We start from the raw sequence: 26,010 nt of genomic DNA, 5'->3' as shown, positions 1-26,010 counted from the left end.
TATCAAGTGAGCAAAATTGCATTGCTTTCTTTAATTTCATTAATGTGCAATGGCAGCAGGTATCACTAATTGTGTGAAAAAACAGTGCAGATCAAGTAATTATATCAAAGTTATTCAGAAATTATTTATATGGCAGAGTATCTGTGTAGTGTTCACAGCCTGGCCCTGGGGGGCCTCTCATGGAGACACTTCCTGACCAGCCCCAGTGCTTCCAGGGCTGTGCCCCAGCTCAGAGTGACCCCCCAGCCCCCATGGCCGTAGTTATGCACCACCGGTACTTGTCGGTTCCCCAGGAGGACAATCTCTCTCTCCACCCGGACGTTCTTCCTACTGGGTCTCAGCCCCACAGACTCCCCCAGGACCCTGGCCCTGCTCAGGGACGGCTCCAGGCTGCTACAGCGCTCCAGGATGTCCTGGCTGTCCTTTGGGTCAACCTCCAGGCGCCAGTCGTCCACCTGCCTACAGAGCCAATCAGCCGCACAAAAAGATAAGTCTCTCTTCTACAGAGCATACAGACTGAACTTGTAGTGAACATGTGATGTTTTGTGGTAATTCGTGCATCCCACTTTCTACATTATCATTATGTAATGTGTTTATTCCAGAGTATTCCTCAGGTAAAGAGCATCTTATTTCATGACGCAATTCTGTTTTGTAATAAACTTGCCTGGTGCCGCCCACTGTCACGCTGTGCATCCCTGGGTAGATATATGACTGCCCTTCCCCATCCCGGATGAAGTGTTGGAGCCAAGGGGCCTGGACCTTCAAATCATATGGACGTTTATGGTCATATACAGCACAATGAAATGCTTATTTACAAGCTCTCTTAGGTGTGTGTGTGTGTGTGTATACACACTTTGAGGACCTGCCCCCTGACAGGGAAGACCTGAGAGTCCCCTACTAGAGACTTGGCGCCCAGACCGGAGCAGTTGACGATGACGTCGTATCCCTGGCTGCTTAGTTCCTCGAGGTCGTTTACTTTCTGCTTCACAACCTGGCCTCCTGCTTTTCTAAACCTAAAACAACACTTTTTAAAGTCACTCATAAAAGATTTGAAACGGAGAAAAAAAGCAAAAGCCATCTATATTTTAATTCAGGAAGTACATAGAGTAGCTGTTAATGTTTTTGATACAGTAAAACCGTTAATAGATTAACATATGACTAGTATAGAAGTAAAAACAAGCTAAGACCAAGAATTTACCTCTTCTCCATCCATGGCAGGTAGTTGGAACATTCACATTTCACTGTGGTGAACGCCTGGCCAAACTTGTGATCAGGAAACCGTTTCAGTTCACGGTCTGTCATGATTCGGAAACCCAGCACAAATGCAGACCAGAATGGCACCTTATCCACAGGGAGCTCCTTGTATATTTGCCATCTAAAAAATATATTATCAATACCAGTTATAACCAAACCCCTTCACAGTGGTGAGCATTTTCAACCAGTAGAACTTATGAATAAATGTCAGAGAACTATTGAACTGGCTGTAACTTGTGTTTCATATGGCACCCTATTCCCTATAGTGCACTTCTCTTCTGGCTCCGGTCAAAAATAGTGCACTATACAGCATCCATTCCTTTATGGTTGAGGATCCTTACCCTGAGCTGAGCAACACCCCAGCCTCTGATGCCTGTTCTGATTGGGCAATAGCCAGCAGGTGATCAATCGTCTCCTTGAACCACCTCTGCTGCTGTTCCAGAGGGATATCTGGGGGGAAAGTGGGATGTAGAGCGGGAGAGGGGAATGGAGGGGGAGAGAGGGAGGAATGGAGGGAGTGGGAGAGGGGAATGGAGGGGGAGAGAGGGAGGAATGGAGGGAGAGAGAGGGAGGAATGGAGGGAGAGAGGGGGAGGAATGGAGGGAGAGAGGGGGAGGAATGGAGGGAGAGAGGGGGAGGAATGGAGGGAGAGAGAGGGAGGAATGGAGGGAGAGAGAGGGAGGAATGGAGGGAGAGAGAGGGAGGAATGGAGGGGGAGAGAGAGGGAGGAATGGAGGGGGAGGAATGGAGAGAGAGAGGGAGGAATGGAGGGGGAGGAATGGAGAGAGAGGGGGAGGAATGGAGGGGGGGAGGAAGGGAGAGGGGGAGGAAGGGAGGGGGAGGAATGGAGGGAGAGGGGGAGGAATGGAGGGAGAGGGGGAGGAATGGGGAGAGGGAGGGAGGGAGGGGGAGAGAGAGGGAGGAATGGAGGGGGAGAGAGAGGGGAATGGAGGAGGAGAGAGAGGGGAATGGAGGGGGAGAGAGGGAGGAATGGAGGGAGGAATGGAGGGAGGGAGAGAGAGGGAGGAATGGAGGGAGGGAGAGGGAGGAATGGAGGGAGGGAGAGGGAGGAATGGAGGGAGAGAGAGGGAGGAATGGAGGGGGAGAGAGAGGGAGGAATGGAGGGGGAGGAATGGAGAGAGAGAGGGAGGAATGGAGGGGGAGGAATGGAGGGAGAGGGGGAGGAATGGAGGGGGGGAGGAAGGGAGGAGGGAGAGGGGGAGGAAGGGAGGGGGAGGAATGGAGGGAGAGGGGGAGGAATATGGGGAGAGGGAGGAAGGGAGGGAGGAAGCGAGAGGAATGGAGGGAGGGAGCGAGAGGGAGGGAGCGAGAGGAATGGAGGGAGGGAGCGAGAGGAATGGAGGGAGGGAGGGAGGGAGGGAGGGAGGGAGAGTGAGGGAGGGAGGGAGGGAGCGAGAGGAATGGAGGGAGGGAGTGAGGGAGGGAGCGAGAGGGGTGGGAGGGAGCGAGAGGAATGGCGGGGGGGAGCGAGAGGAATGGAAGGGGGGAGCGGGAGGGAGGGAGGGAGGGTGTGAGAGATGGAGGGAGGGAGCGAGAGGAATGGAGGGAGGGAGGGAGGGAGCGAGAGGAATGGAGGGAGGGAGCGAGCGAGAGGAATGGAGGGGGGGAGCGAGAGGAATGGAGGGAGGGAGCGAGCGAGAGGAATGGAGGGGGGGAGCGAGAGGAATGGAGGGGGGGAGCGAGAGGAATGGAAGGGGGGAGCGGGAGGGAGGGAGGGTGTGAGAGATGGGGGGGAGCGGGAAGGAGGGAGGGTGTGAGATGGAGGGAGCGAGAGGAGCGAGGGATGTATGGAGAGAGAGAGAGAGGGAGGGAGAGAGGAAGGGAGGGAGCGAGCGAGAGAGGAAGGGAGGGAGCGAGCGAGAGAGATGGAGGGAGTGAGAGGAGGGAGGGAGCGAGAGGAATGGAGGGGGGGAGCGAGAGGAATGGAGGGGGGGAGCGAGAGGAATGGAGGGGGGGAGCGAGAGAGATGGAGGGGGGGAGCGAGCGAGAGAGATGGAGGGGGGGAGCGAGCGAGAGAGATGGAGGGAGTGAGAGGAATGGAGGGAGTGAGAGGAATGGAGGGAGGGAGTGAGAGGAGGGAGGGACGAAGAGGGGGGGAGTGGGAGGGTGGGTGCGAGAGGAATGGAGGGGGGGAGGGAGGGAGGGTGTGAGAGATGGAGGGAGCGAGAGGAGCGAGGAATGGAGGGGGAGGAATGGATGGAGGGGGAGGAATGGAGGAAGAGCGGGCGAGGAATGGATGGAGGGCGAGGAATGGATGGAGGGCGAGGAATGGATGGAGGGAGAGGAATGGATGGAGGGAGAGGGATGGAGGGAGAGGAATGGAGGAAGAGCGAGCGAGGAATGGAGGAAGAGCGGGCGAGGAATGGATGGAGGGAGAGGGGAATGGATGGAGGGAGAGGGGAATGGATGGAGAGGAATTGGAGGGAGTGAGGAATGGATGGAGAAGAATTAATGGAGGAAGGGAGAGGAGGAAAGGGAGAGAGAGGAATGGAGGGAGGAAAGGGAGAGAGAGGAATGGAGGGAGGGAATGGGAGGCAGAAAGGGAGGCGGAATGGGAGGGAGGAATGGAGGGAGAGGAAGGCAGGGGGAAAGGTGGGAAGGGAGAGAGAAAGGAGGGAGAGGAAGGCAGGGGGAAAGGTGGGAAGGGAGAGAGAAAGGGGGGAGAGGGACAGAGGAGGGGGGGGGGGGGGAGGGAAAAAAATAATGACTGTTAATGAACTTAATTCACTGGATAAAGAGATGCCCATGCCTCACCTGGGAATGGTGAGCAAATCAGGATCCCAGCAGCCACGTCGCTGGTGGTGTCTGGGGTAAACCTGTCAGCTATGAGGGTCACAGAGCAGTAGGGGAGGGCCTCAGCGATGCACACAGCTGTGGAGAAGCCAACCACACCTCCACCCACCACCACGATTGTCATACTCTTCATCATAGGATGATTCTGCTGGGAGAAAAACGTCATAAGGGAAAGTTGTAATACTTGTACTGCGTTATACTGTGTATACAGTGCCTTTGGAAAGTATTCAGACCCCTTGACTTTTTCTACATTTTGTTATGTTACAGCCTTATTCTAAAATGGATTAAACAAAATAATTTCCTCAGCAATCTACTCACAATACCTCATAAGTATTCAGACCCTTTGCTATGAGATTTGAAATTGAGCTCAGGTGCATCCTGTTTCCATTGATCCTCCTTGAGATGTTTCTAGAACTTGATTGGACATGATTTGGAAAGGCACACACCTGTCTATATAAAAGGTCCCACGGGTGCATGTCAGAGAAAAAAACAAGTCAAAGGAATAGTCAGTAGAGCTCCGAGACAGGATTGTGTTGAGGCACAGATCTGGGGAAGGGTACCAAAACATTTCTGCAGCATTGAAGGTCCCAAAAACACAGTGGCTTCCATCATTCTTAAATGGAAGAAGTTTGGAACCACCAAGACTCTTTCTAGACCTGGCCGCCCAGCCAAACTAAACAATTGGGGGAGAAGGGCCTTGGTCAGGGAGGTAACCAAGAACCCGATGGTCACTCTGACAGAGCTCTGGAGTTCCTATGTGGAGATGGGAGAAGGCAGCACTCCACCAATCAAGCCTTTATGGTAGACTGGACAGACAGAAGCCACTCTTCAGGAAAAGGCACATGACAGCCCACTTAGAATTAGCCAGAAAGGCACCTAAAGACTCTGACCATGAGTAACAAGATTATCTGATTTGATGAAACCAAGATTGAACTCTTTGGCCTCAATTTAATCCATTTTAGAACAAGGTTGTAACCTAACAAAATGTGGAAAGTCAAGGGGTCTGACTAGTTTACGAAGGCACTGTTTACCTTGTTAAAGCACCTGTAGGTGATACAGGAAGGGGAGTATGATCAAATCCATATCAAAATAGCAGTGCAAGTGTCGCAGCGCGACCGGGAGACCCATGAGGTGGCTCACAATTGGTCTAGCGTCGTCCGGGTTAGGGGAGTGTGTGGGGGGAGAAAGGGGAGTGTGTGGGGGGAGAAAGGGGAGTGTGTGGGGGGAGAAAGGGGAGTGTGTGGGGGGAGAAAGGGGAGTGTGTGGGGGGAGAAAGGGGAGGGTGTGGGGGGAGAAAGGGGAGGGTGTGTGGGGGGAGAAAGGGGAGTGTGTGGGGGGAGAAAGGGGAGTGTGTGGGGGGAGAAAGGGGAGGGTGTGTGGGGGGAGAAAGGGGAGGGTGTGTGGGGGGAGAAAGGGGAGGGTGTGTGGGGGGAGAAAGGGGAGTGTGTGGGGGGAGAAAGGGGAGTGTGTGGGGGGAGAAAGGGGAGGGTGTGGGGGGAGAAAGGGGAGGGTGTGGGGGGAGAAAGGGGAGGATGTGTGGGGGGAGAAAGGGGAGGGTGTAGGGGAGAAAGGGGAGGGTGTGGGGGGAGAAAGGGGAGGGTGTAGGGGAGAAAGGGGAGGGTGTAGGGGAGAAAGGGGAGGGTGTGTGGGGAGAAAGGGGAGGGTGTGTGGGGAGAAAGGGGAGGGTGTGTGGGGAGAAAGGGGTGTGTGTGGGGGGAGAAAGGGGAGTGTGTGGGGGGAGAAAGGGGAGTGTGTGGGGGGAGAAAGGGGAGTGTGTGGGGAGAAAGGGGAGTGTGTGGGGGGAGAAAGGGGAGGGTGTGAGGTGAGAAAGGGGAGGGTGTGGGGGGAGAAAGGGGAGGGTGTGAGGTGAGAAAGGGGAGGGTGTGAGGTGAGAAAGGGGAGGGTGTGGGGGGAGAAAGGGGAGGGTGTGAGGTGAGAAAGGGGAGGGTGTGGGGGGAGAAAGGGGAGGGTGTGAGGTGAGAAAGGGGAGGGTGTGGGGGGAGAAAGGGGAGGGTGTAGGGGAGAAAGGGGTGGAAGAACAACTGAAACAGCATTGCAGTGTTCCAGTCCTACATGTTTCTTTTTGATCCCAGCCACGTCGCTGCATCAGACCTTTTGCCTCTTGGTAGGCCATCATTGTAAATAAGAATGAGTTCTTTATTGACTTGCCTAGTTAAAAGGTTACATTTATATATATTTATATATATATAACATGGGGCTAAAGTTTAAGGATACGTTGGTTGGTTAATGTAAATTAAATGACAATGGGTTATTTGTACATACACTCACCACTCCACTTGACTCAAGTGTTAAACATTCAACCTTTTTTAATCAACATTTTGATTTATCTGGATTAAATGTATCCAACACTGCTTGGGATTTTGAAGTGAAATAGAGCAAGTTGAAAAATATTATAATCACCCCTTTGAAGCTTCAGTAACCAGTCGCCTGTGGTATTTGGGATGCAGTAATTGCAGGATACTGCAGTTATACCGCATTCTGACTGCAATATTTTTTCTTAAGGGCATTTACATAAAACACTGCTATTTGCCCATAATCTATTATGATTACCTAACAGAACTTCTCCAACGAATGTGTTGGCCTACCTGCAGGCTGTGCAAGGTCACAAAGTATCAAACTAACTTACTACTCTGCATAATGAACAGCCAAATCATTATGTAATAGAATTCTCTATCGGGCTAGTTTGTATCTGTGGGATGCGCAGATAGAGGATCAGTTCCCCTCCCCCAACCTTAAACATCAGTGGGGGACATGCAAAACTGACCCAAGATCAGAGTCTAGAGGCAACTTCACCCTACTCTGCGGGGGTTAAAGTCCTGAAAGGATTCAAATAAATCCCGTGTGCCTTTATGAGTTTGCATCCAGCCAACTACTGATGCGCTATGAAGCGGTGAAGTATTTTTTATTCATATGTTAATCTGTTAATAACCATAGTGTTCATAGTGTACTGTACGAGAACTACAAACACAGTTATGACATAGAAAAAGGCTGCTAAGCGACTGCATGTCTCTTGTAAAAGGTTGTCCAACATTCTTCAAGTTGACCTTAGAGAGCAGACGTCATGTCGCCTATAATAAAGATTCGCCTACAATTAAACAAGAACCTGAACTAAATTTCAAACAATTACGTGACAAAAACAGTTGTTTGCTAGACAACAACGGTGGGAAATAGGAAAATTGTACCAACCAGAGCGTATTACGATCAGTGGCTCACTGCTGCGCATGCCTGAGATTTTAAGCACACTCATACATAGTCCACAGACGCGATAGCCCGGCGTCCCATTGCCACATGCTGCGTTGAAATACCAGTCGGAACTAGGAGACTGACAATTCTGACTTGCTAACTGGTTGTAGTTATGCACAACCAGTTAGCAGGTCGAACATTTCCGAGGAACGGCTCTGAGACCACAATCCGCAGGGCACTACTTTATTTTTATGTTTCCTTTATTTAGTTCAGTTAAGAACAAATTATTATTTTCAATGTCGGCCTAGGAACAGTGGGTTAACTGCCTGTTCAGGGGCAGAACGACAGATTTGTACTTTGTCAGCTCGGGGATATGAATTTGCAACCTTCCGGTTACTAGTCCAACGCTCTAACCACTAGGCTACCCTGCCGCCCCAGGGAGCCTACTGCCTACTACTGCCCGAACACGCACCTCCCCACAATTCCCAACCAACGCGTCTCGGGTACACGTCCAATGTTCATTTGAAGGTGTTGACAGTTGGAGAAATTGCTTGAGCTGCGCTGAGAACTCGACAAGTATAAAAGCCAACGGTCCAATATCCAAGAACACTGCTATTAGTGTGCGTACACTTGTTGGTCTACCCAGCTCCGCATGCTGGTCGTCACTAGTTCTACAGCCACAAAATCACAAACACCGCCCATTTCTACCGTTTTATCATTTTAGAATCTGATTTTAAACCTAACCTTAACCACACTGCTAACCTTATGCCGAACCTTCAATTATTAACCTTATGCCGAACCTTCAACCTTCAATTACATTCGTGAATTATTACAATTTTGCTCATTTTGACTTTGACAGTAGTAACTACTAGAAACATGACATTTGGGGACAGTTTGTGTGTATTGTATTGAAAACACGCATGCTCGTACGGCAGTTGATATCCGCGTTTATAAACCCAGGGTCGTTGCACTTCTCCCTCTTTTCAAAGAGCGCGTCCTCGCGCTAATTTGGGACTACGTTTTACAGGAACGCGCACACCTATCAAGCACACGCATTGTCGTGGATGCAAGTGTAACAGTATGACTTTAGACCGTCCCCTCGCGAACCAAGGACCCTCTGCACACATCAACAACAGTCACCCACGAAGCATCGTTACCAATCGCTCCACAAAAGCCGCGGCCCTTGCAGAGCAAGGGGAACTACTACTTCAAGGTCTCAGAGCAAGTGACGTCACCGATTGAAACACTATTTAGCGCGCACCACCGCTAACTAAACTAGCGTTTCACATCCGTTACACATGGTCCGATCACTTCTGACACTAATGTAATGAAACAGGCAGGGAGCAGGTCTCGAACCCTCGACCTTCTAGCCCGAAGTCCAACTGGGAACTAGGAAAAAAAAAAAATCCAAGTCGGAGCTAGTTTTTTTCCGAGTTCCCAGTTCTATTTAACACAAGGAAGTCGGAGATTGAGTTCCCAGTTGTTTTGAACGCACCATTCGGCAAGGTTTTCTTTCTGCTGTTCGTGCACACCACAATTTTTCGGCGTTTGTGTTTGTCATTCAACGAGAGGCGAATCGTTTTCATTCCATGTTTTTTTCGATTGAGAAATACTGCACCAAACGTCTTAGATGTAAAATTGTACGACTAAAGATAACTTGGACAAAAACGTCAATGAATGACAGATTTTTTTTGTTTGTTTTCTTTGATTAATTCTGACTATTTTGAGAGAATATTTACTAGTTACGGCGTCTCAAGATGGACAAACAGTTTGCCGCTTCTCGTTTTTCAAGGGAAGGACTTTTTAAAGGAGTAAACGCGCACATGCGGAGGATTTAACCAAAGTTTTTTTAAACTGACCCAAGACAGACCAGAACCTGTCGTTTCCAATGGGAGCAAATTAATCATAGTCGACAGAATAACCAAGGATATAGGCAGAGCCAAGCACGGGCTAGTGAGGTCCTATTGGCTTGTTTTAACATTTATTCGATCATTTCGTTAGGGAACACCTAGCCCTTGCGCTCCTTCCAAACAACACGTTTTTTTTATTTCTTTTTTTTACTTTGGAAAAAGGGTCAAGTCTACAAAACGCAGTCCAGTCTGTTTGTTACAGGTAATAGTTTTGGAAACAGAACTGTATGAAGATCAAATGTTCCATCAATGACAAAAATAGCAGAATGTTGGACAAAAGCCACCTCGCTCCTTATTTTCCCTCTCCCGCATCACCGTATTTGATAGTTAGTGGAAACGCCAACCGGATGCTTCACATTCATACATCCGGTGAAATATTTGTCCCATTGTCCAAGGGGTGTAAAGCAACCGAACAATTTCCGTCTCGCGATAGTCTGAACGAAGGCGAGAGAAGGGTCCTTACCACAGCCACAAAGTCGTAAACGCGTGTGATGGCGTTGAATGTACACTAGATTACGGTAAATTGCCATTTAGGCCGCCCATTATATGCCTGTGGGCGTGCTGGCAGCAAATTCGATCGTGCGTCAAGAATTCAGCATAGCAAGTTTGTATGAAGGTCTGGTTATTAAATTGATACATAAGTTCAATAGTAATATCCTCTAAAACGCTCTGGTTGAGAACCTTTGCAGCCCTGTTTCCAATTGTCCACATGGCTGGAAGAATTTATCCAAGTAAGTAAAAAGAACGATGTATTATTAGCTAACTAGCTACAGGGCAGACTAACTTAGGCAGGCTATCTATCTTCACATACTGTATAGATCGCTAAGTGAATGAAATATCACCGTCGGTCTAACACCGAGGTAAAGACCGTTTCAAGTTCGATATTCGACGGATATTCGCGCTTTCAAACCACTTGAGCCACAGACTCCAAATAAGTGTCATGATGTTGGAAAAATTGCGCACAACATTGCACAGGTATTATTTTCACGATTTAGACACGAATTTGCTTTCCAAAGCTAATAAACGTGGAAATGTGAGCAGCGTTTTGTATTCCTTAGTTGAATTAGTTAGGGAGCGTGAACAAAGTACACACTTACTTTACATTCAAATTTCAATAGCTCCTTGGTCATGTGACCTAGAGACTTCAAACAAGGTTCAGAATGTCCACTCGGTGGCCCTATACATTGCACACCCTTTAGTTTGTCCATTTTCATCTCACTTGGTTTTCCATGAATTTTTCAAAATTTCGAATTTCAATAGCTCCTTGGTCATGTGACCTAATGTCCGCTGACTACCCTTCCATATTGCACACTCTTGTTTGTGTCCTATAAAATCACGCAGTGTAACGTACATTTTTCATAGTTTCAAATTTGCAATAGCTCCTTGGTCATGTCAATTACACACCTAAGAAGCATGCAGTGGATTTACACCCATATTGCATAACCTCTGGTCATGTATCTTCTATATTGTTGTACATTATTATTAGTTTGACAACTAGGGGGTTCAGTCCATTGTTGTGTTTACCCTTTTCTTTAATATTTATCTACAATAATTGGTAGTCCTAAGTACTCATTTCCCCATTTTTTAAAAATATTTTTGCACAGTATTTAACAGTGGTACACAATAGGAGGGAGAGAGAGAATATCTCATTTCGTCGTTAATATAAACCATAAAGGAAAAGGGCAAAGTACGAGAGTCATGCTTTTAATTGTCTAAAGCAGAGAGAGAGGGTGAGGTAGGCTGCAGTGTGTTTGCTGGTCCATACATATACTGAACATGTAACCACCGTAATGGTGGCCAGTAAATCAATGAATAAAAATATAATATTGACAAATTAAACAAATTGTAGACCTTTAATCTTTTCCAACATGTCAGACACTTCAATTAAGTATGAAACATTTCACAGTGCTAACTTTCTCTTTATCCCTGGTTGTCAGAGCCTCTTCAGTGTGGATGGGGTATAGCATACATTTTCAACAACAAAGACTGCACATCCAGTTTGTGTTCTTTACTCTGTTGAACTCTTTTGTCTTCACTCCTAGGCACAGCACATGGATCCTCAGTTGGCATGCAAAACATTCAATCAAAACCAAACGCGTTATAAATAATATCAACGCAGTATGACGAATTAGCCATCCATTGTGTTATATCATACATTTTCTTACATGCTGTCACTGTTGTCAAAAGATTATAAACATGTTAAATAAAGTTACTAACCCAGTCTGTTTTTGGGCTACATCCAGGTTCTTTATCTATCAGTGGCACAAATGAAGCAGTTGTTGACTTTGTTGAACTCTGAAATCATAGGCATGAACTGAACATATGGCTGTCCCACACAACTACATATTTATAAAGAATTTACATTTATTTTGAATTAAATGTAATTACATACCAGACATTTTTAGTATATCCTCAGCCATTTCTTTTCGCAGTTGGTCCATGTGTTTTTGAAGGTTCCATATCAATTTGGGAGCGGATGTTGGAAGTTCTATGCAACTTCCTTGGCCATCTACACCAACAAATAAGATTTTTTTTTTTTTACATAATTGTCACAACAGCTAACCATTCATTATTGAAAATATAACTATCAAACCTGCAATACAAAGACCCCTCAGCTGAAGGTGTCCTGCTGCATGGTGTGAGTTATTTCCCCTCCTTTCCACTTTATGTCCACCCAGTCTTTTCCATGGCAGGATCTTCTCATTTTGAAGTACTCTCTTTTTAATGTAAAAATAATGGAATTATGATTAATTATAGGCAAATGAATACACAAGCCACATTTGTATGCTGTTTTCCTTATTGCTATATTCTAGTAGTAATTTATTAGTAGAGGTAATTTCCTTTATGCCCCATTCTACACACAGCCTAAATTATAGGCACTGAACCATGTACAGGACAATAAAATTAGCATATAGGATCCAACCCTATCACAGAGTGAATAAATGTACAGTCGTGGCCAAAAGTTTTGAGAATGACACAAATATACATTTTCAGTCTGCTGCCTCAGTTTGTATGGTGGCAATTTGCATATACTCCAGATTGTTATGAAGAGTGATCAGATAAATTGCAATTAATTGCAAAGTCCCTTTTTGCCATGCAAATGAACTGAATCCCCAAAAAACATTTCCACTGCATTTCAGCCCTGCCACAAAAGGACCAGCTGACATCATGTCAGTGATTCTCTCGTTAACACAGGTGTGAGTGTTGACGAGGACAAGGCTGGAGATCACTCTGTCATGCTGATTGAGTTTGAATAACAGACTGGAAGCTTCAGAATGAGGGTGGTGCTTGGAATCATTGTTCTTCCTCTGTCAATCATGGTTACCTGCAAGGAAACATGTGCCATCATCATTGCTTTGCACAAAAAGGGCTTCACAGGCAAGGATATTGCTGCCAGTAAGATTGCACCTAAATCAACCATTTATCGGATCATCAAGAACTTCAAGGAGAGTGAAGAAGGCTTCAGGGCGCCCAAGAAAGTCCAGCATGCGCCAGGACCGTCTCCTAAAGTTGATTCAGCTGCGGGACCGGGGCACCACCAGTACAGAGCTTGCTCAGGAATGGCAGCAGGCAGGTGTGAGTGCATCTGCACGCACAGTGAGGCAAAGAGTTTTGGAGGATGGCCTGGTGTCAAGAAGGGCAGCAAAGAAGCCACTTCTCTCCAGGAAAAACATCAGGGACAGACTGATATTCTGCAAAAGGTACAGGGATTGGACTGCTGAGGACCGGGGTACTGTCATTTTCTCTGATGAATCCCCTTTCCGATTGTTTGGGTCATCTGGAAAAAAGCTTGTCCGGAGAAGACAATGTGAGCGCTACCATCAGTCCTGTGTCATGCCAACAGTAAAGCATCCTGAGACCATTCATGTGTGGGGTTGCTTCTCAGCCAAGGGAGTGGGCTCACTCACAATTTTGCCTAAGAACACAGCCATGAATAGAGAATGGTACCAACACATCCTCCGAGAGTAACTTCTCCCAACCATCCAGGAACAGTTTGGTGACAAACAATGCCTTTTCCAGTATGATGGAGCACCTTGCCATAAGGTGGGAATGCACCTAGGGAGTGCTTCGGCAAGAGGCCCGCGGGCATACATATACCTGTAGTATATTCAATGTCTAGGCACACTAGGTAAGACCTGGGCGGACCACCCCCTGTATTTTGGTTAGGGCACCAGGTGGTGCTAAGATAAGTAGTGGGTAGGCAGGTAAGGTAGGAGAGGGGGCTTTGAGATTTACTTTCTTTGCTTTGGTTACGTCCAGCCCCTTTTCCCCATATTACCGTGTGACGGAATAAATTCCTTGTAAACGGTACCACTCTCTGCCTTTTGTCATCCTTACTCACACCTACAGTCCCATACCTCTTTCACGGAGAGTTGAGTTGTAGCAGGGTGTTGCGTTCCCTCTTCATAGAGGCATGCGTAACAGTAGGCTATATTTAAGTTGTGATATCGTCAGGAAATATTTAGGCCTACTGTGTTAAGGCAACTTTGGTTTATTTGAAAATAATTACATTTTGTTAACATACTGTTAAGGTGTATGACTCCAGTGGTAACACCACCCTGAGTTTCTCTCACTACTCCTCTATCTTTTCCAGGTACCAGCCCGTACCTCCATCAACCCCACTGACATAGAAAAGAAAGGAGACCCGTCTAATTTTTTATCTCCCATTAACGTTAGTATATGTCTAATCAAACATTTAAATAACTATTTTTACATACCTGATCAACCTGTGTGTGTTTGCTTGTTTACATCTGTCTCCTACCCTGTTCCCTTTACTCTGCTCTTGTTCTCCAGGATTTAGGGATTCTGCCGAACACCCAGACATGGATCCACCTGATGTCCTGCATTACCAACCACTCTCCAACTTTTCATTACATCAGCTACTGTTATTGTCATGTTGTCCATATCTGCTAAGACAAGCCAGTGTATGAATCAAATGTTTTTGCATATGAATGAAGTGGAAATTAGGGGGGGGGGGGGGGGGGGCGGCGAGGTCAAGTAATGAAATCAGTGATTTTTCAGGTCAGAAAGATGCCAGAGTTTCTGAATTGTAATTCCGAGTTGAATGACCGTTAAAAAAAAAGAAATTTCAGTCTGAGCTCGTTTTTTCCTTACTTCCCAGTTGTCTTGAACGCACTGGAGTTGGAAGTAAGAGATTGCAGAGTTCTCGAATGCGCCACTAGAGACCTAGGTTGCCTCCAACAAAGAAGCACTTGTCTGTATTGATGTGAGAAATAGGCATATCTACACAGTAGTGGCTGGCTGCGATATCAACTAGCCTAATAATTTTTGTATTGAGCTGATGTGCCTATTTTAGCTGAATCGACCAAATTGATTAGATTACTCTGATTTTTTTACAGAATCATGTACAGACGTTTAAGGCGTTCATGGTGAGGTCTTTAATAATAAACTAAACAGACATAAATGAACATGGTAACATGTATAAGTTTAAGGCGATTATGGTAAGATAAATAAACCAATAGATCAATAAACTTACAAGCAAACTGACACGTGACACGTCGGGCAGTTTGATGCCTTAGGGAAAAAAACGTGTCTCCATTGATTGTCCATGTTAACTCATGGCGGTATTTTATTGCTAGGAAGAAGTTAGGTAACTTGGTGAGAGGTATCATTAGCTTAATTCTGACACTTATCACCCCCCATATTTGTGTTTCTTGAGAGAGTACTACGGCTATTGACAGAGTCACGTAAGCGAGAGGCACACCTTTTTACCAGATGTAGGTAAGCGATTTAGATTCATTATGGAGACTAATACGCTAGAACTGATGCACATCAATAACAACTTTTTAACACAGGCGAATTGGGTGTTGCGTAACTTTGTTAATTAAATAAAATATGTATACTTTTTTCCGTTAATTTGTAAACTCGGGTTCCCTTTATCTAATATAACGTTCAGTGTCAAAAATAGAGAAAATCGGAAAGAGGGCAAAACAAAATTCAAGGCAGTGTATATATCGGCTACATGTGTGCACTGCGGAGGGCTTCGGAGGCTTGACCACTTTGGCCAATCAGAGCATTGAAAAAATCCTAATTTACCATGCGTCTGCCTTCACGTTCATAAAACTCCACGGACCCCCCTCTACTCTTGCGCAGTGAAACCCAGGACAATATGTGAGCACTTGGTTATGGCAACAACGTTCTGCCGAGGACACCCAAATAAGTGACCACCGCAAAACCCAAGAGCCGGACACTCTCTGGAAGTTGCTTTAGCCCTGCTTGGGATATTTAGCCTACATTGGCTTAATGACATTAATAAGCGAGCTAGGACAGACTTTTGAAATGTACAGCAACATAATTCAGAACATGGGCCATTCTTACAATATTCTCCTTGTAAACCAAGTCAGAACCATAGGATGAATAAAGGAGGCACACAGTGAAAGCTCTTACAATATTCAATGATTACATTTCTTTAAAACAGGCTATAGGCTACATGTGCACCACCAAGTCAGAACAGTAGGCTAAGTTATGAAAAGGGACAAATTATTAGGGTGAGGCACATGGGCTAGTAACAGAACCACCACATGGGCTACTAACAGCTTAGTCAGAACAGTAGGTTATGAAAGTTATGAAGGGACCAAATTATTAGGGTGAGGCACGTGGTCTACTAACAGCTCACTACACAACATACACTTAGTATTACTTTCTTAGCTACAGTATACATATCTCCCTGGAATATTACATAATTTATGCAGCGGCATAGAATACTATTTTTAGACTCCATTTTTTGTTCTATGCTCACTTGATAGGAAGATGGCGCGGTGGTCCTTCTTGTGGGCAATTTTTGTCATAAGTCTGGCCTTCTCTGGATTTATGGTGCTTTCAAGACAACTGGGAACTAACAAAAACAAGTTTGAATCATGACGTCAGTGATCTTCAGGTCGGAGTTCCCAACTTCTCAAAATTTGCCCACAAGCAGGACCACCTTTCAAGTGAGCACAGAACAAAAAGTTCAGTCCAAAAATGTATTGTATTTGTATTTGCCCACAAGCAGGACCACCTTTCAAGTGAGCACAGCACAAAAAGTTCAGTCCAAAAATGTATTGTATGCTGCTTCCCTGAATGATGGGTCGTCCACTGTTCACGATTGACAGTGATGGCCTATTTTGAAATTAGGTAGCATATGCCTAACTTTAAGACAAGTAACTATGAGTCTTCATGATGACTAATATCACAAAAATCTTGTAAGCTGAGTTTGAATAAGACATCTTATTGCCACTTCGCATTTAGGATGTTTGGTTTTATTATAGATAATAAATAACCAAATCATTGATGGATCGCTAGATAAAAGAAATACATGTATCTCGTCTGCCCTTGCTAGCCGGTCGGCATACGAGTCATCACACTCCCTCATCTGACTGGTCTTTTCCCGCAAGCCGCCATACACGTCATCACAGTCCCTCATCTGATTGGTCGATTAGGCGCTTATTATGACTTTGACTGTGGTAACTAGTTACGACCCGAGAGAAGGGACGGTAAGGTCCTGAAACCTTGATATATTGTTTAAAAAAAGCAATGCAGTGTGGTCATGGCTCGATGGGAGTTTTGTCAAATTGTCACACCCTGACCTTTTACTAACCTTATCCTAATTCTCCCAACCTGCTACGTTAAATCTCCTAACCTGCAGAGTAAATTTTCCTAACCTGCTCCGAGAAGGTTAGGATTGAGGGAGGGGAGCTGATCCTAGACCTCATGATGAACTGTATACCTCATGAAAAGCTGTATACCATATTATTTACTAAGAGAGTTTGAATCTATATTTTTCATAGTTGTCTATTTACCACCACAAACCGATGCTGGCACTAAGACCGCACTCAACAAGCTGTATGGGGCCAAAAGCAAACAAGAAAATGCTCATCCGGCGGCTGCGCTCCTAGTGGCCGGGGATTTTAATGCAGGGAAACTGAAATCAGTCATACCTCATTTCTGCTAGCATGTCACCTGCGCAACTAAAGGCGGAAAAAAACTCTAGATTACCTTTACGTCACACACAGAGAACATACAAAGATCTCCATCGTTCTCCATTTGGCAAATCTGACCATAACTCTATCCTCCTGATTTCTGCTTATAAGCAAAAAACGTAAACAGGAAGTACCAGCTCAATATGGAAGTGGTCAAATGAAGCAGTTGCTAAGCTACAGGACTGTTTTGCTAGCACAGACTTGTATATGTTCCGGGGTCTCATCCGATAGTATTGAGGTGTTTACCACATCAGTCACCAGTTTCATTAATAAGTGCATCAACAAAATAATCCACACAGTGATCGTACATACATATCCTAACCAGAGGCCATGGATTACAGGCAACAACCGCACTGAGCTAAAGGTTAGAGCTGCCATGTTCAAGGAGCGGGTCACTAAGAAGAAATCGCCCTCCGACAAATTATCAAACAGCCAAAGCGTCAATAAAGGAAAAAGATCTGTCACACCCTGATCTGTTTCACCTGTCTTTATGCTTGTCTCCACTCCACCCTGATCTGTTTCACCTGTCTTTGTGCTTGTCTCCACTCCACCCTGATCTGTTTCACCTGTCTTTGTGCTTGTCTCCACTCCACCCTGATCTGTCTCACAGGTCTTTGTGCTTGTCTCCAACCCCCTCCAGGTGTCGCCCATTTTCCCCCGAGTATTTATACATGTGTTCTCTGTCTGTTCCCAGTTTGTCTTGTCAAGCCTACCAGCATGTTTTTCTGTGCTCCTGGTTTTCCTAGTCTGTTTTCTAGCCCTCCCGGTTCCAACCTGTTCTGCCTGCCCTGACACTGAGCCCGCCTGCCCATTCAGCCTGCCTTGACCTCGAGCCTGCCTGCCCCCCTGTACCTTTCGGACTCTGACCTGGTTAATGTATTCAGCGCATGTGACAAAGTTTAATTTGGATTTTATGAACTTCTGGCTCTCCTCAACCTGCCTATTGCCTGCCCCTTGTATTCTAATAAATATCAGAGATTCAAACCATCTGCCTCCTGTGTCTGCATCTGGGTCTCTCCCTGTGTCGTTATAAGATCTAAACCTACTATACCGGCACTGACGCTCGTCGGGTGTGGCAGGGCTTGCAAACTATCATGGATTGCGAAGGGACACCCATCCAGGACCACGGCCCCATACTGGATCAGATGACCAGAGAGCAGAAGGGTCAGGCCCAGGCTATCCACATCAACAGCCAGAGCAGCCAGCCCATCTCAATGAGTCAGACCAGTGAACAAATCACCCAGTCACCACATCCAGGGCCAGACCTTCCAGATACAGGCTAGCCCAGCCATATAATGTTTAGGCCCAGCACAACTGACTGAATGGGTGAGAACAGTCTCCTACCTCTACTGGTGTAACATTAGGACACCAGTGTAGCCCAGCCCTGATACGTGGCCGAAGTAGACGCCGCAAAGCATAGGAGTCAACAGGCATGTATCAGGGCTAGCCCAGTCATAGGCTGTATGTACGGGCACAGCAGAGCTGACTGGAGAACCATTTCTGGCACAACATAACTGACTTTGCCTTAGTTCAAATTCATGTTGGCAAGACAATGAATGTAAAAGGCATTTCTCACAATGGTTAAGTTATGCAGTAAAAGCAGGATGTTGATGTTAAAATGTCACTGTCTGTGTAACACTGACATCTTCTGGCTCACACGATGTCAATAAATTTAAGCTCACTGACCTATTATTTCAGGCTACAATAAAATAGTTAAATCAAATAATTTATTTGATTTGTCACATACAAAGGAATAGCAGATGTTATTGCAAGTGTAGCAAAATGTTTGTGCTTCTAAATCCGACAGTGCAGCAGTATCTAACAGGTGATATCTAACAAATTCCACAACAAAACCTAATGCATACAATCTAGTAAAGGAATGGGATGAGAATATATAAGTATAACATATCTGGATGAGCAGCGACAGAGTGGCTAAGATGCAATAGATAGTGATGGATACAGTATATACATATGAGATGAGTAATGCAGATATGTAAACGTTCTTAAAGTGGCATTATTAAAGTGGCCAATGATATCTCTGTGCTAGTGGTGATTGTTTAACAATCTGATGGCCTTGAGATAGTTTTTTTTTTTTTTTATCTCTGTCCCAGCTTTGATGCACCTGTACTGACCTCGCCGGGGTGAACAGGTAGTGGCTCAGGTGGTTATTGTCATTGATGATCTTTTTTTGCCTTCCTGTGACATCGGGGGTTGTAGGTGTCCTGGAGTAGTTTGCCCACGGTGATGCGTTGTGCAGACCGCACCACCCTCGGGAGAGTTGCAGTACCAGGCAGTGATACAGCCCGACAGAGGGTGCTCTCAAATGGGAACCTGTAAAAGTTAGTGAGGGTTTTTGGTGACAAGCCACTTTTTTTTTCAGCCTCCCGAGGTTGAAGAAGCGCTGTTGCGCCTTCTTCACCACACTGTCTGTGTGCATGGACCATGTCAGTTATTTAGAAGATATAAGGTATTCACATCTCTAGTCATGTCATCCAATAATATATTCTGGGGTCTAATACATGCATTGTTCAGCTTTGTTTTTTTAACTGTACCACCTAATACAAACAAACTCTTACATCAGCGCACATGAATGAGAATAATAGTATGGTACTTTTGTTTGTTGTTAGCGGGTTTTTTGCAGTCGAGGGGCGTGGCTTGATCTGCTGTCCGGCCGTGTCATCCAAAACGCTGTAGCTTTCAGGTTGTTGATACATTTTCCGCACATTAAGTAGTAAGTCTAAGTTCGTGTGAACGTTGACAATCATTATCTTGACATCAGTAAGCAGAACTATTTCATAAAAATGTTATGCACTATACCAGGAGTGGGGTTCGAACCCACGCGGACATATGTCCATTGGATCTTAAGTCCAACGCCTTAACCACTCGGCCATCCTGGTTGGCGTAGTATGATGTCAAAATAACATGTTTTATATATTATATTGCAAAATGTTATTGTTTTGTGTTATGTTTTATTATCCGTAACAATCCGTCGTAACAACAACAATCGAATGGTATCACATGTCTAGGCTGCGGCTACCACTGTGATCATCAAAGCAGATAGCTCCTCTGACGTTCCATTATTGCAACAATGTTGCAAGTCAACTGTCAATTTGATTGACCATAACCCGTAGCCTAGCCCTAGCCTATTTAAACGGGGTTCTACACAGAGTATATCTATCCAAAAAACACAGGTTTCAGCAGCATTGTATGTATTGCTTCAGTTCACGTTCTAAAACATCAGGCACACACACATTGCATTGTGGAATTGAATTTAGTGCTATATATTATATACTGTAGCCCCTATACTGATATACTGTATTCCCTATACTGATATACTGTATTCCCTATACGGATATACTGTAGCCCCTATACTGATATACTGTAGCCCCTATACTGATATACTGTAGCCCCTATACTGATATACTGTATTCCCTATACTGATATACTGTAGCCCCTATACTGATATACTGTATTCCCTATACTGATATACTGTATTCCCTATACTGATATACTGTAGCCCCTATACTGATATACTGTAGCCCTATACTGATATACTGTAGCCCCTATACTGATATACTGTATTCCCTATACTGATATACTGTAGCCCCTATACTGATATACTGTAGCCCCTATACTGATATACTGTAGCCACAGACTAGTGTAATTATTACTATACCGTTTACACATACAATCCTTGTACGTCGACACAGGGCCGTTACATATCTATGGGGAAGAGGCAGTGGTTGATTTAGAGTTGGGTGATTGTCACAGAGACAGGCCTGCCCCACTTGCTGGTGGGGTTATGGAACACAGATGTTAAAAATTGTCACTGTATTCTGCGGAGGACTCTATTACTCTGTTTTTAACTCATTCTGGACACTGTAAAAATAGCAATGGCCTCTTGGATAATATACCGTGCCTTCAGAAAGTATTCATATCCCTTGACTTATTCCATATTTGGTTGTGCTACGGCCTGAATTCAAATTAGATCAACGACATATTTTTTTAATCTCGTCCATCTACACACAATATAAGTGAAAACATGTTTGTAGAAATGTTTGCTAATTTATTGAAAATGAAATACAGAAATCTCATTTACATAAGTATTTACATACCTCTGCTGACACTCCAAAATGAGCTCACTACAACTTGATTGGACCTATGGCCATTTGGTCATGTTTTAGAAAGAAACACACCTGTCTATATAAGGTCCTACAGTTGACAGTGCATGTCAGAGCAGAAATTATATAATGAAGTCCAAGGACCCGTCTGTAGATCTCTGAGATAGAATGGTGATGAGGCATATATCTGGGGGAGGGTAGAAAACTATTTCTAGTGTTGAAAGTTTCCAAGAACACATTGGTCTCCATCACTGGGAAATTGAGAAAATATGGAACTACCCAGACTCTACCATAGCTGGCCGTCCGATCAAACTGGGCAAGAAGGCCACTCATGAGAACAAAAAAAGCACCTGGAGTTTGCAAAAAGTCTCATGAAAGACAGATCTTAAGGAGAAATATTGTGGTCTGATGAGACACACATTTTACTCTTTGCCCTGAATGCAAAGCGCTATGTCTGGAGACAACCAGGCACAGCTCATCACCCGTCTAACACCATCCCTACTGTGAAGCATGGTGGTGGCAGCATCATGCTATAGGAATCATTTTCAGCAGCAGGGACTGGGAGACTGGTAAGGAGAGAGGGAACAATGAATACAGCCAAATACAAATCCTTGATGAGAACCTGCTTCAGAGTGCAAATGACCTTAGACTGAGGGCAAAGATTTACATTCCAACAGGACAATGACCCCAAGCAACACTGGAATGGCATCAGATCAAGAATGTGATAGTCCTTGAGTGGCCCAGCCAAAACCCAGACTTGAATTCCATTAAACATCTTTGGAAAGACTTGCTTGCTGGTCACCACCGCTCCCCCTCTAACTAAAAAGGATACTACAGGATTTTGACAGGGAGGCCCTTTATCTACTTCCCCATAGTCAGATGAACTTGTGCATACCATTTCTGTGTCCAGTATGAAGGAAGTTAGTAGTTTTGCAAGCCAATGCTAACTAGCATTAACACAGTGAGTAAGTCTATGGGTATCTGCTAGCACGCTAGGAAGTAAAATCCTCAAATCCAGATGTGCAAGACAACTCAAAGCTGTAATCGCTGTCAAAGGTGCTTCTACAAAGTATTGACTCAAGGGTGTGAATACTTATGTTAATGAGATATTTCTGCATTCTATTTAATACATTTGCACAAATCTCTAAAAACATGTTCTGACTTTGTCCTAAATGGGGCAGGGTGTAGATGGATGAGAAAATATATCAATTTAATTCATTTGGAATTCAGGCTGTAACAACAAAATGTGGAATTAGTCAAGGGGTATGAATACTTTGAAGGCTCTGTACAGGACAATACATTGAGGCATATTCTTGTTTCCTCAATGTAAAATACAGTTGAGTCATTGAGGTTGCAGTCAGTTGGAGGAACTGAAATGTAACAATAAATGTGAGGGCCATTATACAGAATTTATTATTTATTTTAAAAATTATATATATATATATATATATATATATATCCTCTCATAAAACATAAATAACTTGTAAAATCCTAAGTTCAATACAGCTGAAAGTTACAGGGCATCTAAGTGGGAGCAACAAGCATTGGATCTGCACTCTTATTTTAACTGAAAGCCTGTAGCGTCAGATAGCTTTTTCCAACAGAGACATTGAACACCCCATCGCACTATTGATTTGCATGTTAGCGTCTGCGGTATGATATCAAGTCTTTTCTCCTAACATCAGCTAGGCAAGGGCGTTAATATCAACTGTGTCTTCTACAGTGAGAGGAAGTAAAGGCTGCATGACATACAAAATGTCACATTCAAAAACGGTATAAATATATATATTTTTTAAATTCACACTGAGTAAAACATAAAACATTAGGAACACCAGCCTAATATTTAGTTGCACCCCTTTTGCCCGAAGAACTGCCTTCAAGTCAATCGGGGCATGGACTCTACAAGGTGTCGAAAGCATTCCACAGGGATGCTGGCCCATGTTGACTCCAATGCTGCCCACAGTTGTGTCAAGTTGGCTAGAAAGGGTTCATGACCTTTGGGTGGTTGACAATTGTTGATACACGTGTGAAAAACCCAGCAGCGTTGCAGTTCTTGGCACACAAACCAGTGCACCTGGCACCTACTACCATACTCCGTTCAAAGGCACATAAATCTTGTCTTGCCCTTTCACCCTCTAAATGGCACACATACACAATCCATGTCTCAAGGCTTCTAACCTGTCTATTCCCATTCATCTACACTGATTGAAGTGGATAACAAGTGACATCAATAATGTTTTGTACAATCAGTGTATCAAACAAACATACTGTACATCTGAAAATCTTCAGCATCAAGTTCATGCGTGTGCGCTTGTGTAAACAAGTACATTTTCATGGCCATGAAAACACTTGATAGGAAAAGGCAGCCTACACTTAGGAAGAAAAAAAAAAAAGTGCCATCTAGAACCTAAAAGCGTTCTTCGGCTGTACCCCTTTGAAGAACCCTTTTTCTCTGAGTGACTTGAAATACAACAACACTGATGTCTCCGTCAGTCTCACTTGTTGCAGCAAGGGAAACAACAACAGAACATTCTCCTACAGAGGCTCTTCTTCTGGTACGTCACACACCTCTTGATCTGAACCTGGGCCTTGCCCACAAAGTCTGTAGTGGCGGCCACGTTGGCCTCTATGTTGTCCACCATGGCCCCCTGTTCCTCCACCAGCAGAGCCATCTGGAAGAACAGCTCATGGATGTCCTTGATTCGACTCTCCAGCTCCAACAGTTCCTTGTGCCGCTTCTCGATCTCTGTGAGCGCTGAGCGTGCCGTCCGCCCGTCCGTCAGGAGGTTGTCAGAGAACACATTCCACTTCCCCGTCTCGACCATCTCCTCGATCTGTTCGCCGGTCACCTCCTTGCCCATGATCTCTGCCTGGCGCTGGATCCGGGTCTTGCAGTTCTCCCTCTGGCTCATCTCTGCTTGGTTGTACTCAGACATGGCCTCGTGGAAGGCCCCGGTGAGAGAAACATACTGAGAACGCACCATGCGGACCAGGGTAGAATTGGCCCCGTTCTCTTCTTCCAGCTGTTTGTGCTGCATGCTGATCTTCTCCAGCCGTCTGTAGATGCCCTCCCCCCGGGTCTTGATGCCCCTGGCCAGGGTGTTGGAGTCTCGTTTGATGGAGCTGATCCGCCGGACAGAGGTGAGGAATCGGCTGTTTTGCTTGCCCAGGCGCTTCACTTCCATCCGGAGCAGAGCAATCTCCTTCCTCAGGGACTGGGCTTCTGTGAAGATGCTGTCCATCCGATCTTCATTTTCAAACACCACTGACTGCTGCTCCAGCTCTCCCTCATCATCGCTACCCTGACCCCTTTCATCTGTGTCTGGAGGAGTGGGGGCCACCCCCTGCAGGTCAACTAGTCTGTCTCTCATACTACCTGGAATGGGAGGAAAAGGTTTGAGGTTTACTGCAGTAAGTCATCTCCAAATCACCATCCTATTTATATTGTTGTGCAAAATCCTACACAAGCAATAAAGTTAATTCTTCATGGTTATACAAGAAACTTTAAGTAAAGTTGATATTTTGTTTCCTCAAAAAGCTAGCTACATAAACTAAGTGTAGTATATTTCTGATTTAAAACAGAAAACAAGGACGCAATTAACATCATCCTACAAGAGGAAATGAAGTGGCACCTATTGAGGATCTCATCCCTAAACCAATAGAACAATGTGAACATACACTGGGCGGAGGGGACTTCCTAGTACACACACATATACATCAGTTCGTATTAAATTACAGGCCAATGACTCACAGGATATGTATAACAAAACAAGTGACGATTTTCACAACAATTTGATCACTGAAAGACATGGATGAGCAAATGTGTGGCGTTTCTTTACCTCCCTTTAACCCGTTATAGGCGTAGGTTATGACTAATCAGCTCTCTGTAATCTATTTCATGTTGCTACATGTGTTTTACTGTTACAGTACAACAGAGAACGCACAATTACTGTCAACAGTTTCTTTAAATGTAAAGTTTGTTTGTGCCTAAACAGAACTTGGCAAAATTGTCTGGCCAAAGCACATGTGAAGGTAACCTAGACACGAATATTGGCGACATTATTTATTGCAACAGAGAGCAACACATTACATTTAAGGAATAATTAACATTCAAATTAAATAAAGCTGCCCACAATCTCACTTGCTCACAACAACCCAAACTCAACTCGCTGAGCAAAACGCATCTCATCACAAACGTTCGTACTTCTATGATAACATTACAACAGGACTGAATCATTGTAAAACTTAATCAGGAAAAAAACGTTACCTGATATCTCCTCCGTAGACTTCCCTATAAGAACAAAAGCATTCAAACAGAACAGACAAAAGGTAGGAGAATCATTTCCCCTTTATGCTTTGTGTTGTCATCTAGCTGCGTCTGCCAGGAACCAGCCCACTACCTAATTTATTGGGTATATTCATTAGGGCAAACTGTAGAAACCCGTGGCAAAACGTTTCTTATTGGACATATTCAGGTAGCTCCCTCCCCGTTTGGTTCCGTTTGATTCCTAGTAAATGCATCCCTGGGAGGGAGTTCCCCACCGCTGTTTATTCATGGCAACAGTAGCAGGTGTAACAAGCAGAAGAATATGATCACGTTTTCATATTGAAAACTTTCGAAACTTTATTGACATTAGTCACTTCACCTTGTGGTAGTTTTATGTCACCGGAAACAGCTATTTAATTGTTGTTTTTGTACTTTATACCGCTCATATATTTAAATGATAT

General features: G+C 44.9%; 3 protein-coding genes, 1 long non-coding RNA gene and 1 other non-coding gene across 7 annotated transcripts in view; 1 reads left to right on the top strand and 4 right to left on the bottom strand.

Moving 5' to 3' along the window:
• Nucleotides 1-26,010, bottom strand: part of LOC110505847 (ensconsin) — a 448,490-nt gene that overhangs the window by 105,043 nt on the left and 317,437 nt on the right. The window lies entirely within an intron of this gene.
• ddo (D-aspartate oxidase) lies at nt 12-7,384 on the bottom strand. Of its 3 annotated transcripts, none has more exons than XM_036962634.1 (7): nt 7,276-7,384; nt 4,030-4,213; nt 1,596-1,704; nt 1,199-1,375; nt 854-1,013; nt 665-759; nt 12-459 (listed from the first exon to the last, which is right to left on the bottom strand). In XM_036962634.1, the coding sequence occupies exons 2-7, from the start codon at nt 4,202-4,204 to the stop codon at nt 153-155; spliced, it is 1,023 nt and encodes a 340-aa protein (XP_036818529.1). In that variant the 5' UTR covers nt 4,205-4,213; nt 7,276-7,384; the 3' UTR covers nt 12-152. The 3 variants fall into 3 exon arrangements, with proteins under 3 accessions (XP_036818529.1, XP_036818527.1, XP_036818528.1); XM_036962632.1 differs by lacking the exon at nt 7,276-7,384 and adding an exon at nt 7,087-7,109 and having other exon boundaries at nt 4,030-4,217; XM_036962633.1 differs by lacking the exon at nt 7,276-7,384 and adding an exon at nt 7,087-7,109 and having other exon boundaries at nt 4,030-4,214.
• Nucleotides 8,661-14,167, top strand: LOC118944239. Its single transcript, XR_005039533.1, has 3 exons — nt 8,661-9,913; nt 13,777-13,854; nt 13,977-14,167. It is a non-coding gene; the product is annotated as an uncharacterized LOC118944239 (long non-coding RNA).
• On the bottom strand, nt 19,976-20,058 carry trnal-uaa. The gene has a single exon. It is a non-coding gene; the product is annotated as a tRNA-Leu (tRNA).
• Nucleotides 22,476-25,703, bottom strand: LOC110505858 (syntaxin-11). The gene is made up of 2 exons (XM_021585318.2): nt 25,550-25,703; nt 22,476-24,658 (listed from the first exon to the last, which is right to left on the bottom strand). Exon 2 carries the CDS (start codon nt 24,651-24,653, stop codon nt 23,778-23,780), a length of 876 nt encoding a protein of 291 aa, XP_021440993.1. The 5' UTR covers nt 24,654-24,658; nt 25,550-25,703; the 3' UTR covers nt 22,476-23,777.

Source organism: Oncorhynchus mykiss, chromosome 25 (assembly GCF_013265735.2).
Source record: "Oncorhynchus mykiss isolate Arlee chromosome 25, USDA_OmykA_1.1, whole genome shotgun sequence".
In the NCBI taxonomy this organism is placed as follows: domain Eukaryota; kingdom Metazoa; phylum Chordata; class Actinopteri; order Salmoniformes; family Salmonidae; genus Oncorhynchus; species Oncorhynchus mykiss.
Note: the sequence above shows the minus strand (reverse complement) of the source record. Positions and strands in the feature narration are given on the sequence as shown.

What these genes read in the sequence shown, in the direction of transcription:
- ddo (XM_036962632.1), bottom strand. An exon ending in CTGCCATGGATGGAGAAGAG is followed by an intron (nt 1,014 to 1,198) that starts GTAAATTCTTGG and finishes GTGTTGTTTTAG; the next exon opens with GTTTAGAAAAGCAGGAGGCC. An exon ending in TCAGGGGGCAGGTCCTCAAA is followed by an intron (nt 760 to 853) that starts GTGTGTATACAC and finishes TATGATTTGAAG; the next exon opens with GTCCAGGCCCCTTGGCTCCA.
- LOC110505858 (XM_021585318.2), bottom strand. Translation starts at nt 24,653, where the DNA reads ATGAGAGACAGACTAGTTGACCTGCAGGGGGTGGCCCCCACTCCTCCA.